The 19230-nt window shown below is 42.5% G+C and overlaps 1 protein-coding gene across 7 annotated transcripts in view; it reads left to right on the forward strand.

The window, feature by feature from the left end:
- Positions 1–19230, forward strand: part of ARHGAP15 (Rho GTPase activating protein 15) — a 463932-nt gene that overhangs the window by 73837 nt on the left and 370865 nt on the right. For 6 of the 7 annotated variants that reach the window (XM_073305398.2, XM_073305399.2, XM_073305400.2 and 3 more), the window contains 2 exons: positions 1056–1094; positions 5301–5388. In XM_073305398.2, the coding sequence (XP_073161499.1) occupies positions 1056–1094; positions 5301–5388 (127 nt within the window). The remainder of the gene's footprint in view (positions 1–1055; positions 1095–5300; positions 5389–19230) is intronic. The other variant, XM_073305401.2, reaches the window with a different exon arrangement.

The raw sequence follows: 19230 nt of genomic DNA on the forward strand, positions 1-19230 counted from the left end.
TTCTCACTCTCAGATCCTAGTGCCTCTTGTTTCCAGCTCCTTACATGCACACCATAAACTGAAGTGAGCTCCTGTTTAAAACCCAGGTGCCCTGATTAGCCTGCCTTCCTTGATTCTAGCAGCTTCTTGATTGGCTGCAGGTGTTCTAATCAGCCTGTCTATCTTGTCTCCAGAAGGTTCCTGATTGTTCTGGAACCTTCCCTGTTACCTTACCCAGGGAAAAGGGACCTACTTAGCCTGGAGCTAATATATCTGCCTTCTACAACTCTCCTGTAGCCATCTGGCCTGACCCTGTCACACTGGACTTGTTGTGTTTTTTCTCCTTTCAACACCAGATATGGTATTACAATAGTCCAGTCTGGAGGTGACAAACACATGGTTCACTGTGGCCAGATCCTAGTTTGAGAAGAAGCAGCATAGTTTCCAGGCAATCTTGGATTGGAAGAATGCATTCATTTCAGTATTAGTGATGAGTTGAGTAGGCCTCAAGGTCTCATTCTATGTTGATGACCTAAGTACAAAGGAGTATCAGCTGAAACTTTGAAATAATTTTCTTTTTTGCGATTTTCTATCAGGCATTTAACATTACTTAAACAAAGGGTATATATGAGTAAGAAGTGGGGCTTTGCATATGTTAATACCATGTAGTATTCAGAACAGAGAAGCATGCAGAATATGTTTGTTTCCAACTCATATGGCTACACATGGAAAATTCAAAATATTATTATTGCATTTATAAACATGGTATTGTCCATTCAGATTTTAAAAACACTACTGTATTAAGAGACAGAGCAATTGTGAACAGTGTTGTTGTTATAATGTGCTGCCATCAGGTGTCCATTTGATAGAATGCAAATACTGCAACTGCTGTAAAGCTGATGCATTGAGTGTATTGCTTCATTTTACAATATGAAGATGTCAGATTTCACACTTTGATGACTCTGCCACCATTTTTTTAACTTTTATATAAAACAATTCTATTGATTCAAAAAGATGATTTTATACAATGTACTTTCTGGTTTTCATTTTGGATCTTTCTGCATACTGCTATTTAGGGCTATCTGTCTTTCTTTGTGGATGAAAAACAGACAAAGGTACCTTCTTTTTTTTTGTTCTATGTATACTTTATCCATCTTCTCCCTCTCTTTATTTAGCCCTTACTGCTCATTCACTGGGAGTGAATTTTTCAAAGCTATGGAATATGCATCTGGAAAAGAGTACAGTCACTGCTGAATTGACTTACCCAAAGGGCTTGAAAACCTTGCCCACACTTTTACATGTCTAGTGAAATTCTATATATGAATGTCCAACTGTAAAAAAACCAGTTAACCACCCCCCCCCCAAACAATATTTGACCTTATTAAGGTCTGTTTAAGCACTTCATAAACAAAGACTGCTTTTGTGAACTAAAAATTAAAGGTAAATAAGTAGAAACCATTAAGTTTTGATTTAAAGATAATTTTGAATTTAGGGAGAATACTAGGGAAAAAACCTATCTTGTCCTGAAGCCATACTTAAATATGATATAGTCATTGTCTTGTCAAGTCTGCTTCTGTTACACAGTATCCTGCGAGAGCACTCTGAATCTTCATATGTCATGAGGGGTTGAACCAACCCCTAAAAAAGAGAATTCAAAGTTCATTAACACTGCTCGTTGCCACATGGCACTGAAGTCTTGATGCAGAATGCTTTGAAATGACCTTATCTGAGACATGGTCTTGTACTATAACACCTCAGTATTCCATAACACTAACAATCCATGCTTACATGCAATATATAGATGCAGTGGTTGTTAGCTAACTGCAGACATGCATCATCAGGAACATACCTCCAATAACAGCTCTTGTGAAGCTCAGTTCTTTCACTTCTCAAGGGAGCCTTCAAAATTATTCTTCAGTTTTCCTCTATTTTCCTTCCACACCCTTTATCTGCACCCTGGATTTCAGGCTGACATGAACTCTAAAACTCAAAGTGAAACGCAGGGTGCGTCTGGACTTCAATCACAGAGTCAGACTGATGCTCATGTAGACATACCTGAGCTAGCTTTAATCTAGCTAGCTTGGATAACAGAGCAGTGACTCTGCAGCAGCACAGACTTCGGTGTGGGCTAGCCCTGCTGGTAATTACCCAGGGTTGTGGATGGGCTTATGCAGCCCACCTTGAAGCCTGTGCTGCCTTGGCCTTGCTGATACAGTACCTGAGCTAGCTAGATTAAAGCTAGCTCCAGTAGGACTACACAAGCTGCAATCCCACTCTGTGATTGCAGAGTAGACATATGCTCAGTCAAAACAACAGTCTTACGTGGCTTGGTGCAAAAGCAAATTTCACATCTTCAGTGCAAAATTGTAAATAGCTCCAGGTTCTCTTGAAGCTGGGCCCAAGTTAACAGGAAAGGTTGCAAATCTTAGGGAACCTTCTGATTAATCTGACCTGAGTTCTGAGTTTGTAAGGAGACTTGAAATGTAGTAGGTTTTGAGTATCATTGTGAATATTTCACATGTTTTTTCTTGTGATTCCCAACACCCAAAACACAGGTTTTATGTTGATGAGTCAAATAAAGCCAACTTATGTACTCTTGAGCAAGTCTGGTTATATGTCTACTAGAGGGGATCTCTGGTAAACATATATGCAAATCTCTTGCATACTGGCCCCTATCTTAGTTCTCCACTAGCTCTGCCTGAGTAGACTAGGTCCAGCAAGTCCTTTCAACTTGAGGTCAACTGCTAATTCATGTGTGGATTAATTATGAAACACATACTGGATTGACACTGGATAGGTCAAATAACCCACCCGGTATTGCCTCAGATGTCCTAGCTGGGAATGTAAAATACTAGGGACTTCAACCAAAATCATTGATCATTGCACACTGGTCTGGTAGAAGAGGCAGTAGAAAGGACACTCTCACTGAAGATCCTTCCATAAATTAGGAGCTGGAGGTAAGGTTTGGTTGGAGAACCTTTCCCCTTGGTTTTTATTGCTAGCCATTTTTGAAACCCATTGTGACAGGGTTGGGCCAGATGGCTTCAGGAGAGTAACAGAAGTCAGATATATTAGCCCCAGGTTAAGTAGGTTCCTTTTCCCTGGGTAAGGTAACAGGGAAGGTTCCAGAACAATCAGGAACCTTCTGGAGACAAGACAGACAGGCTAATTAGAACACCTGCAGCCAATCAAGAAGCTGTTAGAATCAATTAAGGCAGGCCAATCAGGGCACCTGGGTTTAAAAAGGAGCTCACTTCAGTTTGTGGTGCACGTGTGAGGAGCTGGGAGCAAGAGGCACTAGGAGCTGAGAGTGAGAACGCAGACTGTTGAGGACTGAAGAGTACAAACATTATCAGAGACCAGGAGGAAGGTCCGATGGTGAGGATAAAGAAGGTGTTGGGAGGAGGCCATGGGGAAGTAGCCCAGGGAGTTGTAGCTGCCTCACAGCTGTTCCAGGAGGCACTCTAGACAGCTGCATTCCACAGGGCCCTGGGTTGGAACCCAGAGTAGAGGGTGGGCCCGGGTTCCCCCTAAATCCTCCCAACTCCTGGTCAGACACAGGAGGAGTTGACCTGGACTGTGGGTTCAGAAAAACGGCCAAGCTGAGGGCTGCCGTGAAGCTCCAAGGCGAGCAAATCTGCCAATAAGTGCAAGACCCACCAAGGTAGAGGAGGAATTTTGTCATACCGGATAATAACAGATAGTTACAATACTACATTATAAGGATACTGTGTTGATTAGTTAGCAGAGCTTGTTGATAAGTTTATTGCAAATAATGGTCCATATTTTCAGCTATTGTGAATCAGCATAGTTTATATCAGCTGAGGATCTGGCTCAGTTATTCATTGGGAATTTGAGAGGGAGGCTCCTAAATCACTTAGACACATAAGTTCTATTGACTTTCAGTGGCACCTATGCTCCTGTGTTACTTAGGTACTTTGGAAAATCCCACCTTTAGCCTTTTTTTTTTTTTTTTTTTTTTGGTTATCAAGTCTTCACAAATGGATCCACATTTTCTTCAAATGTGTTTGCTTTTAGTAAATATTCACCAAATAAACTCGGTGAATAATTTTCAACTTCTGGGTTGTTCATGAATTGTTTATTCAGATATTTGGTTTTGCTGCTCATTATTTATATAGGCTGGGTGGTCACTAATATGCCTGAGAGTTTTGGGCACATTAATGTCAGTGAGAGTTTTGTCTTTGATTTCAGTGGGGCCAAGATTTCACCCAAGGTATTATTTCTGCTCCTTGATAGAATGACTGAAATATATTAAATAGGAGAGTAATCAATAGTGAATTGAAATTAATTATCACTTTTAGTACACATTTTGGAATGAATAATGGTTTCTGCTAAAATTTGCAACACTTTTAGGATTTGCAGTATTTTTGTCTGTGGTGTGTCTAAATTCTTGGGGATGACAATATGACCCCCTAAATCACAGAGAATCAAACTTAAATTTTTTATTTGCAAATATATTTTTTCTGTGAGACTAGTTCTGTTAATTAAGTAATGATAGTGCAATGCTTTTGAACAAGCGTCCATCAGAGTGATGAATATTATAATCTACTGTATGGTTTGTAATTAGCTGTTTTTGTGGTTTTCTCCAGTGTGCTGCTAACAACCTTGAAAGAATGTTTTTGTCCCTTCTATACCTCTCCACAGAAGTTGTTGCTATTTGTGTTTGACAAATGAAGAACTTCTATATGTCGTCACACTTTCTTGTAACTTACATAAAATACTACTACTGTGTATCCTGATCTTCTGGAAACCTCTCTTGTTTGATTCTATTTTTTTTTTATTATGGACAGGGAGAAAATTTATTGATCTTTAAGTATAGGTCCTGTGCACAGCTCCGTATACCTCACACTGACATTATGACAACTTTTCTATTCTGTCCTGGGCCTATCTAAAATATCAATCTCCAAATGGTGGCCGATCATGCGGACTCTGATGCAGTAAAATATTTAAGCACATGTGAACTTCAAGCATGTGAATAGTGCCATTGATTTCAATTGGACTCTTCATTTGGTTAAAGTTGTGCATGTGCTTAAGTGGTTTGATGGATAGGAGCAAGCTGGGCTTTAAATGTGAATTCAGGGAATTGGCCCATCAAGCCAATCGGGCCAAATGCAGAACAAATGGTGTGAACAGGTGCAACTCCATTAACATCAACAAAAGTGCATTTGTTGACACAGAGTGTGAATTTGGACCATTTTCATTTCTGAAAAAAGGATTGGAACCCAGGTCATCTTCCTCAACCAAAATAGCTCATGCTTACTTGATCCATTAATTTTTATTTTATTTTATTTTTTTTTAAGGAAAAACTGGTCTACTTCTTGGATTGTTCTTGTTGGTGGGAAAATAGAATTCTACAAAGAATCCAAACAGCCAGCACTGGCCAATCTGGTATGCAGTTATCTATCTTATTATGCTCATCTTTTCAGAAATGATGTTACTAAATAGAAAGTTTGGCATCATCAAAATAAATAAATAAATGCAATCAAACTAAGTAGCCAACCATAAGACATCTGAGAACAGCTGTAAGAAAACAACTCAAACTTTTAATCAGGTTGAGGGTGGGGGAAGGAATACAACTTAATGTGTCTTTTATTAAGAGGTGCATTTTGAGAATAATTGCAAAGTGAGATGGATGGTGAATGACTATCCAGTAATGTGAAGGTAACACTTTAAATTAAGGTGCCATTTACAAATGCTTTATTCTTATTTATGAAATGATCACTAAATGCAGCTACTTCCTCAAATAATGTATTATAAAGCATGTTATAAAATGCATTAGTAATAAATGCTTAACAGATGATGCGATGAGAATCTGTTTCAAAGGATATTATAAGACGTAAATTGTATTAAACCAAGTGTGTGCATCTTTAATACATGAATTTCAGTTGTTATCCAGCATGCTATAAAGTGGCTTATGCATTAATAAATAATAATTAACTATTTATAAATGGCACCTTAATAAAGGGTGTTACCACAGGGAAAAACACTGTAAGTTAGCAAAGTGATTTTTCATCTTAGTATAGATGTGACACCTACCATATCCAGCTAACCTTACAGACATTTCTTATGACTCCTTCTAATACAGTTAATGCAATTTCTGAAGCTGTAGTTACTACAAAGTGAAATTTGGCGTACCTTTTTATTGTGCCCCAAGGAGAGGCCACTGATCTTAGTTTTCAGAGATGTGACAGTTACATTGCACAAGCAATAGTGGCATGTATCCCTTCAGTGCTAGTTAGTGTGGAGTCTGAGCCTACAAACCTTTGTATGGGCTCCAGAAAGAGAAGTCAGTAAGTGTATGACACTGTGGACAGAACAGGAATGGTTTGACAGAGCCCTGTTGTGAAAGGTTCCCAAGGCTTGATCAAACCTGCCATAGCTTATTGAAGTGATGGGTGGCCAAGAAGGTGCATTCTTTGGCAGGAGTCACAAACAATAAACTAATTTATATGTTGCAGGTGATGAAAAGTGTTTTAGTTCTATGCTCTTAAATCACCACTATTGTTTGCCATAACCTCTTGTCTAAAAGGTTATCATTCCCTGGCCCTCCTTGCTCCCATGTGCAAAGGGTTGTTTGTTAAAAAAAAATAGTAAAAAAGAAATGGGGACACTGGCTCTTTTTATACTGAAATGGCTGGATGATGTCATGTTTCAGAAGCTATGCAGACAAACATTATGCATAAATTAAAATTGATTTGGAATTCTGTGTATAGGATTATGTTGAATTATAGGCTAGAAAATTATATTGGCTTAATTAAAATGATCTGCTTTAAAAATGTATTCTGTTAGCATGTGTTTTTGGGCTGGTATCTCAGAGATGCACCTATTGGATAACTGCCCACATCAATCCCACAACTGGCACCAATTGTTACCTTTCATAGGAGTCTCAACAGAGTGGTCAAAGACTAAATGGGCAGCTGTCTCACACCTGCAGATCATCCCTCCGTGTTACAGTTACAACTCTCTGTGCTTGACCAGATAGTGGCTGTCAGCTTGAAACCTTTCACAGGCAATACATTCTCCTAAAATAACTTCATATAAAATAAATAATAGAGCACCTAAGGTAAATCCAGGTTTAAAGATCAAAAGCCACCAGTTCTTGTGAAGAGACCCGTTGGGAACCTCAGCTTCTGATGGTGCCACCACAACCTCCTGTGGACCTGCTAACCCAGAGCCTCCTTATATTGGGTCTGTCAGTATAGAATCATAGAATCATAGAATCATAGAATCATAGAATATCAGGGTTGGAAGGGACCCCAGAAGGTCATCTAGTCCAACCCCCTGCTCAAAGCAGGACCAATTCCCAGTTAAATCATCCCAGCCAGGGCTTTGTCAAGCCTGACCTTAAAAACCTCTAAGGAAGGAGATTCTACCACCTCCCTAGGTAACGCATTCCAGTGTTTCACCACCCTCTTAGTGAAAAAGTTTTTCCTAATATCCAATCTAAACCTCCCCCACTGCAACTTGAGACCATTACTCCTCGTTCTGTCATCTGCTACCATTGAGAACAGTCTAGAGCCATCCTCTTTGGAACCCCCTTTCAGGTAGTTGAAAGCAGCTATCAAATCCCCCCTCATTCTTCTCTTCTGCAGGCTAAACAATCCCAGCTCCCTCAGCCTCTCCTCATAACTCATGTGTTCCAGTCCCCTAATCATTTTTGTTGCCCTTCGCTGGACTCTCTCCAATTTATCCACATCCTTCTTGAAGTGTGGGGCCCAAAACTGGACACAGTACTCCAGATGAGGCCTCACCAATGTCGAATAGAGGGGAACGATCACATGCCTTGATCTGCTGGCAATGTCCCTACTTATACATCCCAAAATGCCATTGGCCTTCTTGGCAACAAGGGCACACTGCTGACTCATATCCAGCTTCTCGTCCACTGTCACCCCTAGGTCCTTTTCTGCAGAACTGCTGCCTAGCCATTCGGTCCCTAGTCTGTAGCTGTGCATTGGGTTCTTCCGTCCTAAGTGCAGGACCCTGCACTTATCCTTATTGAACCTCATCAGATTCCTTTTGGCCCAATCTTCCAATTGGTCTAGGTCCTTCTGTATCCTATCCCTCCCCTCCAGCGTATCTACCACTCCTCCCAGTTTAGTATCATCCGCAAATTTGCTGAGAGTGCAATCCACACCATCTTCCAGATCATTTATGAAGATATTGAATAAAACCGGCCCCAGGACCGACCCTTGGGGCACTCCACTTGATACCGGCTGCCAACTAGACATGGAGCCATTGATCACTACCCGTTGAGCCCGACAATTTAGCCAGCTTTCTACCCACCTTATAGTGCATTCATCCAGCCCATACTTCCTTAACTTGCTGACAAGAATACTATGGGAGACCGTGTCAAAAGCTTTGCTAAAGTCAAGAAACAATACATCCACTGCTTTCCCTTCATCCACAGAACCAGTAATCTCATCATAAAAGGCGATTAGATTAGTCAGGCATGACCTTCCCTTGGTGAATCCATGCTGGCTGTTCCTGATCACTTTCCTCTCATGCAAGTGCTTCAGGATTGATTCTTTGAGGACCTGCTCCATGATTTTTCCAGGGACTGAGGTGAGGCTGACTGGCCTGTAGTTCCCAGGATCTTCCTTCTTCCCTTTTTTAAAGATTGGCACTACATTAGCCTTTTTCCAGTCATCCGGGACTTCCCCGGTTCGCCACGAGTTTTCAAAGATAATGGCCAGTGGCTCTGCAATCACAGCCGCCAATTCCTTCAGCACTCTCGGATGCAACTCGTCCGGCCCCATGGACTTGTGCACGTCCAGCTTTTCTAAATAGTCCCTAACCGCCTCTATCTCCACAGAGGGCTGGCCATCTCTTCCGCATTTTGTGATGCCCAGCGCAGCAGTCTGGGAGCTGACCTTGTTAGTGAAAACAGAGGCAAAAAAAGCATTGAGTACATTAGCTTTTTCCACATCCTCTGTCACTAGGTTGCCTCCCTCATTCAATAAGGGGCCCACACATTCCTTGGCTTTCTTCTTGTTGCCAACATACCTGAAGAAACCCTTCTTGTTACTCTTGACATCTCTGGCTAGCTGCAGCTCCAGGTGCGATTTGGCCCTCCTGATAACATTCCTACATGCCCGAGCAATATTTTTATACTCTTCCCTGGTCATATGTCCAACCTTCCACTTCTTGTAAGCTTCTTTTTTATGTTTAAGATCCGCTAGGATTTCACCATTAAGCCAAGTTGGTCGCCTGCCATATTTACTATTCTTTCGACTCATCGGGATGGTTTGTCCCTGTAACCTCAACAGGGATTCCTTGAAATACAGCCAGCTCTCCTGGACTCCTTTCCCCTTCAAGTTAGTCCCCCAGGGGATCCTGGCCATCCGTTCCCTGAGGGAGTCGAAGTCTGCTTTCCTGAAGTCCAGGGTCCGTATCCTGCTGCTTACCTTTGTTCCCTGCGTCAGGATCCTGAACTCAACCAACTCATGGTCACTGCCTCCCAGATTCCCATCCACTTTTGCTTCCCCCACTAATTCTACCCGGTTTGTGAGCAGCAGGTCAAGAAAAGCACCCCCCCTAGTTGGCTCCTCTAGCACTTGCGCCAGGAAATTGTCCCCTACGCTTTCCAAAAACTTCCTGGATTGTCTATGCACCGCTGTATTGCTCTCCCAGCAGATATCAGGAAAATTAAAGTCACCCATGAGAATCAGGGCATGCGATCTAGTAGCTTCCGTGAGCTGCCGGAAGAAAGCCTCATCCACCTCATCCCCCTGGTCCGGTGGTCTATAGCAGACTCCCACCACTACATCACTCTTGTTGCACACACTTCTAAACTTAATCCAGAGACACTCAGGTTTTTCTGCAGTTTCGTACCGGAGCTCTGAGCAGTCATACTGCTCCCTTACATACAGTGCTACTCCCCCACCTTTTCTGCCCTGCCTGTCCTTCCTGAACAGTTTATAACCATCCATGACAGTACTCCAGTCATATGAGTTATCCCACCAAGTCTCTGTTATTCCGATCACGTCATAGTTCCTTGACATCACCAGGACCTCCAGTTCTCCCTGCTTGTTTCCAAGGCTTTGTGCATTTGTATATAAGCACTTGAGATAACCTGTTGATCGCCCCTCATTGCCAGTATGAGGCAGGAGCCCTCCCCTCACAGACATTCCTGCCTGTGCTTCCTCCCGGTATCCCGCTTTCCCACTTACCTCAGGGCTTTGGTCTCCTTCCCCCGGTGAACCTAGTTTAAAGCCCTCCTCACTAGGTTAGCCAGCCTGCTGGCAAAGATGCTCTTCCCTCTCTTCGTAAGATGGAGCCCGTCTCTACCCAGCACTCCTCCTTCATGGAACACCATCCCATGGTCAAAGAAACCAAAGCCTTCTCTCCGACACCATCTGCGTAGCCATTCGTTGACTTCCACGATTCGACGCTCCCTACCTAGGCCTTTTCCTTCCACGGGGAGGATGGACGAGAACACCACTTGCGCCTCCAACTCCTTTATTCTTCTTCCTAGAGCCACATAGTCCGCAGTGATCCGCTCAAGGTCATTCTTGGCAGTATCATTGGTGCCCACGTGGAGAAGCAGGAAGGGGTAGCGATCCGAGGGCTTGATGAGTCTCGGCAGTCTCTCCGTCACAGTATGGGCAGGCAGAACCCTGAGCACTCCAGGGAGAATAAAGAAATACATCTTTGCTCCATCAGAGGACATATTTTGTTCCCCCAGGTCTGCAATCTCCTCTGTTGACAGGACCATCCCTTACCAGGGTGATGTATCCCCTGGAGGGGTCAAAGGACTACAGGAAAAGTCTCTTCCATCCTGTCTAGCTGCAACTTTTTTCCCACTGAGATATTAGCACTGCCAATTGAACCGGATCTAGTCTTTTTTTTGTCATCAGGAGACTCAGAGCTACTGGAGGAACTGTCATCACCTCTTCCAAGAGAGATCCATCCAGACAGGACATTGAGAACCTCCTGAAACCAACCTGTACCCAGAATGTCCCCTTGGGACCAACTGTACCCATGCCTTGGGGACCTCCGCAACCCAACTTCAAACACTTCTACTGGCCCTACTGGGGCCCATGGGACCCATACATATGATTCCCAGGGTCAGTGCTATCTAACATGGAATCATTCCACCCCTCCCCTCTAAGACAGTAACCAAAGCTTACTCCTGACCCTATAGAATAGGAAAAATATGAGCTGGATCTGGTGGTTCCACCAGTACCTGTAACACTATCTTCCTCATCTCCGAATGAAGCAGTTGCCCCAATTGTGCTGTCCCCTCTGGATGACTGTAGTGAGACCAAGTGGCCTCCCTCTGAGCGGGAGAGCGAGGGTCCACTACACTTCCCTTGGTGGGCGGAGCATATCCTGCCCCACCCCCCTCACCGGAAGTGCCAGGGCAGGGCCAGAAGTATAAGAGGAAGGCCCTGCAGCCCAACTGGGGTGGAATCCCGGGAGGAGAAGGACGCTTCTGCCATACTGCTATGCCCAGGAGGGGAACCTACCCCTGGCTATCCGATAGCTGCAGAAGTGGGAGACCCCAATGTGGAGTGGCCCGATGAAGAGTGTACCCCGAGGAGCCTGACAAGCCGTGGAAGCGAGAGGTACCAAACCCCAGGGAGGCAGGATATGGCATGGGGCAGCCACGGAGCAGCCAGCTGTGGTTCAGTTGGTGTGTTGCGGCTGGATCACCACCAAAGCAGGGGCAGTCAATCCTGCCTCTGCTAGGGCCCTGGGCTGGGACACGGTGGAGTAGGATGGGCGTCCCCCTGCCCCCTCCCACCCTGGGGTGGCTGAGTCCCTACACTGTGCAGAGAAGCTCCCGCCCTGAAGAAGGAGTTTCCCTTACCAGCTCCCTTATAGACTGTTGCTTTGCTGGCTGCCTGAGCCTTTTGCAGGCTGAAGCCAGCCGCCTATAACTGGTGTTTAATTGCTGGCAGCTGCAGCCTCCATAAGCCTAGGCTAAAGCCTGGCCACAACTGTCTGGGGCCCAGCCCTGTTGTGGGGGCTGGGAACTAGAGGACCTTGGGGGAGACAAAGGGCCCTAGACTGTTCTGCAGCTTTGTGGCTTGGTCAGACAAGCCCGAAGGCAACCTGAATGAGTAGCCTCCCTTCGAGCGGGAGAGTGAGTGTCCATTACAATGACCACAAGCAATTTCAAAAGCTGCCACACAGGGTGTTGAAGGAGCTCCATATTTCCCTAGAGGAGGCCCAGGATACACAACACAAGCTTTTAGACATCCTGCAACCCATAGGGTCCAGCCAGATAATACTACTGGTGAAGGAAGCTATACTGGAAACAGCAAGAGCCTTACGGCATACACCAGCAACATGTGCCCTTACCCCAAGAGGGATGAGAAATGTTACTTTGTCCTGGCTAAGGCAATGGAGTTTCTATTCACCATCATGCACCGAACTCCCTAGTTGTTCAGGCTGCCACAGAAAGATCAATGCAGCAACATCCAAGAACCATCCCCTCCGATAAGAAGGCCAAATGTATGGACTTGATGGGGAAGAAATCAGCCTCCAGTTCAGCATGTTGAACTATCAGACACTGATGTCTATGTCTGATTTTCTGAATTATTCAAAGTTCTTAGATTTTAAAGACAAATTACCTCAGCAAGACAAAGGTCAATTTCTGGCACTTAGTGATGAAGGCAAGCTCTTGGCCAGACCTGCATTACAATCTGCAGTTGTTGTGATAGATGCTACTTCAAGGGCAGTGGCAACTGCCATTGTGATGCACCCTTTTCCAGTTCCAGGACTCAGGGCAACCTTTACCCATTTCCTCGGGCTCAGGGTGTAATCTTCTGTGGGTTTGCAGGGTGTTTTACCAGTGAAAGAGCCTTACACAGTAATATCCTTAACCTCTATTTCTTAACAGGTACCAAAACAGAATACACATGCTAAATATACAATGCTCACCTCTCCCAATAAGGCAGATAAACTGTTCTTGATGGTCAGTCAAGATTAGATCATCTGCGGCTCCAGCTTCTGCACAGTAAGGTCGGCACAGTGTTGAGGTCTGGCAGCTCTGATCTTGGTCTGTGTCCTGGAGTTAGATTCCAAAGGACTTCCTTTTGAAACCCAGATTATATAGTTAAACTTGAGTCCTGTTTAGCTATACCTTAACCAATCATTTTAAAATAACCTACTACAAAACAGTCTTTTTCACCAATTCTAGCCCATTATGAACAATTATTTAACCAACCATACCTCACCGCCTTAGTTGATTTAAATGTTGCAAAAATAGCTATGCAACAGACAGAAACCATCCAGATAAACAATAGAGAAGTAGAGACTGTAAAGGTAAAACCATAAAGTATAGATTTCACAGTCACAACTATTGATAAGTGATTCCTTGCCAGATAGAATGACATCAAACAAAGTTTTCTTTAAAGGTCTTAAGATCTGTTTTTTTATCTGGTAATGGTGGGTCCTATTAGGACAGAAGCACCTCCTAAACACCCCAATATTACATTGTTTTGATGCAGAAAAAGGCCTCAGACCGCACAACAGGACACTTGGGAGTTGTTGGCCACTGTTGGTGTCATCGCCACCCAATCCTCACCTACGTATTGGTGGCCATCTAGCACTCCTTACCCACAATTGGAGTGCAATAAGACCTGTTTTTGCTCTGCACCAATTCAATGTTTTTATTCTCAAACTAAAATTCTGTAATGTTAAACTGGCATCAATAATACCATCCCTGGAAAAGAGCATGTAGTTCACCGCTCTCGATATCAAAGATGTATACTTCCACATGGACAATCACTTTGTCCACAGAAGATTCCCTTAGTATTATTGTGGGTCCTGATCACTATCAATACAGGTGATTCCATTTGGTCTAGCAACTGCACCCACAATCTTTACCCAAGTGTTTCTAGTAGTAGCAGCACAGTTCAGATGAAGTGGCTTCACAATCTTTCCTACTTAGACAATGAACTTCTCATTATCAGGACACATCTAGAAGCCCTTGCATTAGCTTCATCACTGCTTTAGCTTCTTTCATCCCTAGAAGTCTGTGTGAATTTGGAAAAGTCTATTCTGACTCTGATGCAAACCATAGAATTCATAGGAGGGACCTTAGACTCAGTCAGGTTGAGAGCTTATCTCCTCATAGCCAGATTTCATACCATGAGCAACTTGATAGACCAAGTTATGTACAACCCTCAAACATCTTTCCAGTCTTGCCTTTCTCTCTTGGGGCACATCGTGTCATGAACTTACCTCATTCCATTCCTCAGCCTCCACCTCCATTGCCTTCAGGCTTGGCTCTGAACAGTATATATACCAAGCAAACACATCATGAACATCACAGTGACAATCCCTGCCAGGATGGGGACCTCAATAACTGGTGGAAAAATCCCAAGCAAGTGTGTATGTATGTATTCCTTTCCCATCCCCCACACCTGACAAGATGTTAAATATGGATGCCTCTATAATAGGCTTGGGATCCTACACTGATATGGTCTAGGGCACTTGGATGCCCAAGAGACCAGAATGCCAAGAGTCCAGAATGCACATCAATCTTCTGGAACTCTGGGCTGTCTGAAAGACTTGTAAATTTTTCCTGCCATTCATACAGTTTCACTGTGTACTCATACTGTTTGACAACATGAGAACCATCTTCTACATTAACAAGCAGGGATGAGCAAGATCTCTGTGTATAGAAGCAGTCACCTTGTGGAACTGAGGCGTCAAGAACCATATCGCCATATCGGCAGTGTACTTTCCTAGAACCCAGAAATCACTGGCAGACAGCTTGAGCAGGCATTTCACCAGTGATCACAAGTCAGAGATACACAAGACAGTACTGAACAGCATTTTCATTCAGTGGGGAACCACTCTGACAAACAGGAAATACAACATATACTCCTCCAGGGGAGCTCAAGGAAAGCACTCCAGAGGTGATGCTTTCCTAATGCCTTGGTCAGATCACTTGAGGTATGCTTTCTCTCCCATCTCATTCAAGGTATGCCTTGAGGTCTATGGAAGATTTGACAGGCCTGGACATGAGTTATCCTCATCATCCTTAAATGGGCCAGGTAAATCTGGTTTCCAAACCTCCAATGAATGGCATCCCATCTGCCAATTAACATCTTTTCCTTTCTGAATCTCTTGATTCAGCGGTATGGTAGAGTCAAGAACCCTAGCCATGAAGCACTTCATCTCGTGGCTTGGTATTTGGGTGAGCATCCAGCCTTGAATGTTCCTGATTTAAAGCTCTGCAAACCATTCTTAATAATAGCAGAAAGGATTCCATCAGAAAATGTTACCTAGCCCAGTTGAAACATTTCTCTATCTGGGTGCAGCAAAACCATATATTTCCAGAGGCAGCGGTTGTTTCTTACTCTCAAGACAACAGCTTTTTCCCTTAGCTCGCTACAGATTCGTCTGGTGGCAATCAATGCATGTAAGTCACCATCGGACAGTTACTCAATCTTTATTCATTCAGTAACCACCATATGTTTGAAAATTCTTGAAAGGTCTGATCAGAACATTTCCACCAGTAAAGAAACCTACTCCTCCTGGAACCTTAACTTAGTACTTTTGGCACTCACTCAGTCACCCGTTAAACTGTTAACTACATGTTTGACATCTCAGCCATCAATAAAGGTTACCTTCTGGGTTGTCATCACCTCACCCAGAAGGGTAGGTGAACTCGGAGCACTAATTCCATAAGGACAAAGTCTGGCTATGAGAACACTCAAAATTCACTCCTATGATAATTTTAAAATATCACATAAACTAGTCAATTCACTTACCTTTGTTTTTTTCCAAAGCCCATGTTCTGGTGAAGAGAGAAGACTCCATTTCCTTGATGTAAGATGAGCATTGGCATTTTACCTGCAGCGAATAAAACTGATCAGAAAGTCATCTAGTCTGTTTGTTGCCATAGCAGAACAACTCCGAAGTCAAGCTATAGCCTCTCAGAGGATCTATACGTGATCTTTGGCTGAATCCTACTCTATCAGTTGGCACAGCTCCCTCCCCCACATGGGTAAGGGCTTACCCTACAAGGGTATTGAGGATGCTCAGCTGCTTTCAGGAAGGACTCCACACCTTGTAGATTCAGGTTCCAAATACTTAATCTTGCACCCCCTCTAGTTAAAATTCCATTAAATCAATTTGGTACAGGGTCAGGCCTGAAATTCCAAAGTTGAGAGAAAATTCATCTTTGGGTTTGCCAGATATTTAAAACTAGACCAGAAAAGATCACCTGTTAGATGTGGATTCCATGAAGGTCATGAGCTGCACTGAACTCACACATGGCACATCTTAGGCAGGGGAAAGAAAGGTGGCTGTTTGCTCCCTTTTCATCTTCCAGGATGCGAGGCCAGCCACGGTGTTGAGCCAGACCTAGCAAAAAAGTGAGGACCATTCCACCACCTGATGTTTGTTAGAGTGTATTATATATACTCCAACCCCACCCCCACTTTCTCCAACCCCCCTCACATCTCCTCCAGGCCCTCTGCAGGCTTCTTGCCTTCCTGTATGACAGGAGACTTAGAGGCTTGAGTAAAAGCAACATATTTTTATGTTAGTCCAAGATTCCCCCACACTGGAAGAATTTTCATCAGCTCCTTTAGGGCTGTTTAATGAGTGGTGCAAATGGACCTTACCAGAGAATGAGGATATGGTCCAAATCTAAATCTAACTCTATTTAAATATGAAATAAGTATTTACATCTTATGAAACAGCAGTTCATTCCAAGCCAACAGCCTGCCCTGAAAATGCACTTCTTCAGCAGTGCTCAGTGTCAGTGAAATAATATTCACATCCTTGTATCTTTGTCTTACTTTTTTTTTTATAAAAGGTCAAATTTAGCAGAACAACCATTATGTGCACATGACCAAACTGAGAAACCATTTGCGGTAACTTTCCAGGTCCTGGCCCAATCCTCTCCTTTCTCTTTGCTGGCCTTCCTCATTTTGTCACATCTCATGTCATGACCCATTTCAGCATGTGTTCCCTCTGATCTTACCATAGCCCCATACACATCCCCTCACTAAGATTAGTCTTCCTCTCCCAGAAATGATCTTTTAGGTGGTGGGGCTATGGCAGCAGTATTTACCTGGAACAAAATTACAGGCATGAATTAATGTTGCTGTATGTTTGTGTATTTTGGGGACAAAACAAAAATGAGCTAGACTTTGGCTTTTGGGCTATTAGTCTGAAAGTTCAGAAATACATCAAAAATGTGGACTGCAGATTTGAACTTGCTTTTTTTTTTTTTTTTGCTGTACTGTCAAATATTTTACATGGGGAAACAGTAGATGACAATCACTGCCAATTATGTCATAATCCAACATGTCAAACCCAAACCTAACGCATCAGAGAAGTTCCTGCTCAAAGTAGCTAAATCCAGGCAAGCTGACTCTATCTGATGCATCTAATGCAATGTTTGTTTTTTTAAACCCATTCATCCTGCTATAATTTTGACAGCTGAAAAGGAATAATATAATAAACTTCATTAAGAATCATTTGTTTACTGATTTTTTTTTCAAATATTGTTTATTTCGGCAAAGGGGGAACTCAACCATTAATTAAATAATGCAATAAAGTCAATGTTCATTCATTGTAGTCTGAATTTAATAACATAGCAATTTTATTTATAACAGGAAAATGATGTGATTTAACAAAAAGATAAATACTGCTTTGGATTATAAGGTTATTAATTCATTAATTCTTAAGTACTGTATATAAAGTGAAAATTTAAAATAACGATGAATCATGATAAAAAGAACAATACTTCACTGTAAAGTCACTCAGGCAACATGAGGGGGGAAATGAAATCACATACACATAATCCCTCTCTTAATGCTGAAGAAGTAATGTTTATTGGCAATTTAAATATATATTTACCATAGTTTTTAATAATAATCTAATACACAGAATTGATTTTACCTTTAGCCACACAGTTTACTGTGTTATTCCTTGCTTTTGTATCCCTATTGCAGATATAGGGCCTGATCCCAGATAAGATAGTAATAAAATTGTTGTTGACTTCAATGACAGAAGGATCGGGCCCATTGTTCTTTTCAAGTTAGCACTGACGTATGGCCTCATCATTAGTATTAATTAGAAAAAATGTTAGTGTAAAGCATAAAAGGAGAGATTGAGAGATGGTTGTTTAAAAAACTGTTAAAATATTAATAAAAATACAAAGGAAATGCAATGGTTTAATGAATTTGTATTTTTTGCTCCTGACTTGATCATTCCTAGTCAAAAATCTGTATTTCATTCCACTTTATAGAAGTCACAAAACCTGTTGAACTCCTATTTTTTTGTATTTTAAATTGATAACATGATCAAAAAGGATCATAGCTCCATTCCTAGCTTCTGCTTGTATCAGGCTGTCAAGAATTCCCTACGTAAAATTCTGTTTTCAAAGATTTGTAATTTTGACCGAGAGAAGGATGAGTGCAGTGTTTTTCTGAAGAGTTTATTGAATAGAGGATATTTAACGCATGTGCAAACTGCCTTGTAAATGCCTCCTAAATCCATATTCATGCAGAGGAAGATTTCATTGTAACAGACACTTATATCAATTTACAGTATAACCCCCACCAACAACATTGATATAACATAAATGGTCTGACTGAAAAGCACAAAGCAAGGTAATTAATTATTAGGTCTCTCATGGTAGCTTTAACTCACTCAATTATAGGATGTGTTAGTTATGCCTACATGCTTATGAAGCAGACTGTGAAGCGTACAGCACGTAGGACAACACAAGGCCATATTCTACTTTCAGACATGTTCATGGACTTCCTGTAGACTTAAATAGGGGCCACATGTTTCCTCTGGAGATCCATTTTGGTAATAATGATACCTAGCTCTAATATAGTGAATTTCATCCAGACATCTCAAAGCACTTTTCAGAGGAGGTCAGTATCATTGTCTCCATTTTACAGATGGAGAAACTGAGGCACTGTGGGATGGGAAAACTGAGGAATGGGGAAACTGATGGGATGGGGAAACTGAGGGAGCACTGTGTCCAATTCTGGGTCCCATACTTAGGAAAGATGTGGCCAAATTGGAGAGAGTCCAGCGGAGAGCAACAAAAGTGAGAAAAGGTTTAGGAAACTTGACCTATCAGGAAAAGGTTAAAAAAACTGGGCACATTTAGTCTTGAGAAAAGAAGACTGAGGGGGGACCTAATAATAGTCTTCAAGTATATTACAGTATATACAAGGATAGCGATCAGTTGTTCTCCATGTCCCCTGGAGTAGGATAAGAAGTAATGTGCTTATTCTGCAG

Source organism: Lepidochelys kempii, chromosome 11 (assembly GCF_965140285.1).
Source record: "Lepidochelys kempii isolate rLepKem1 chromosome 11, rLepKem1.hap1, whole genome shotgun sequence".
NCBI lineage: Eukaryota > Metazoa > Chordata > Testudines > Cheloniidae > Lepidochelys > Lepidochelys kempii.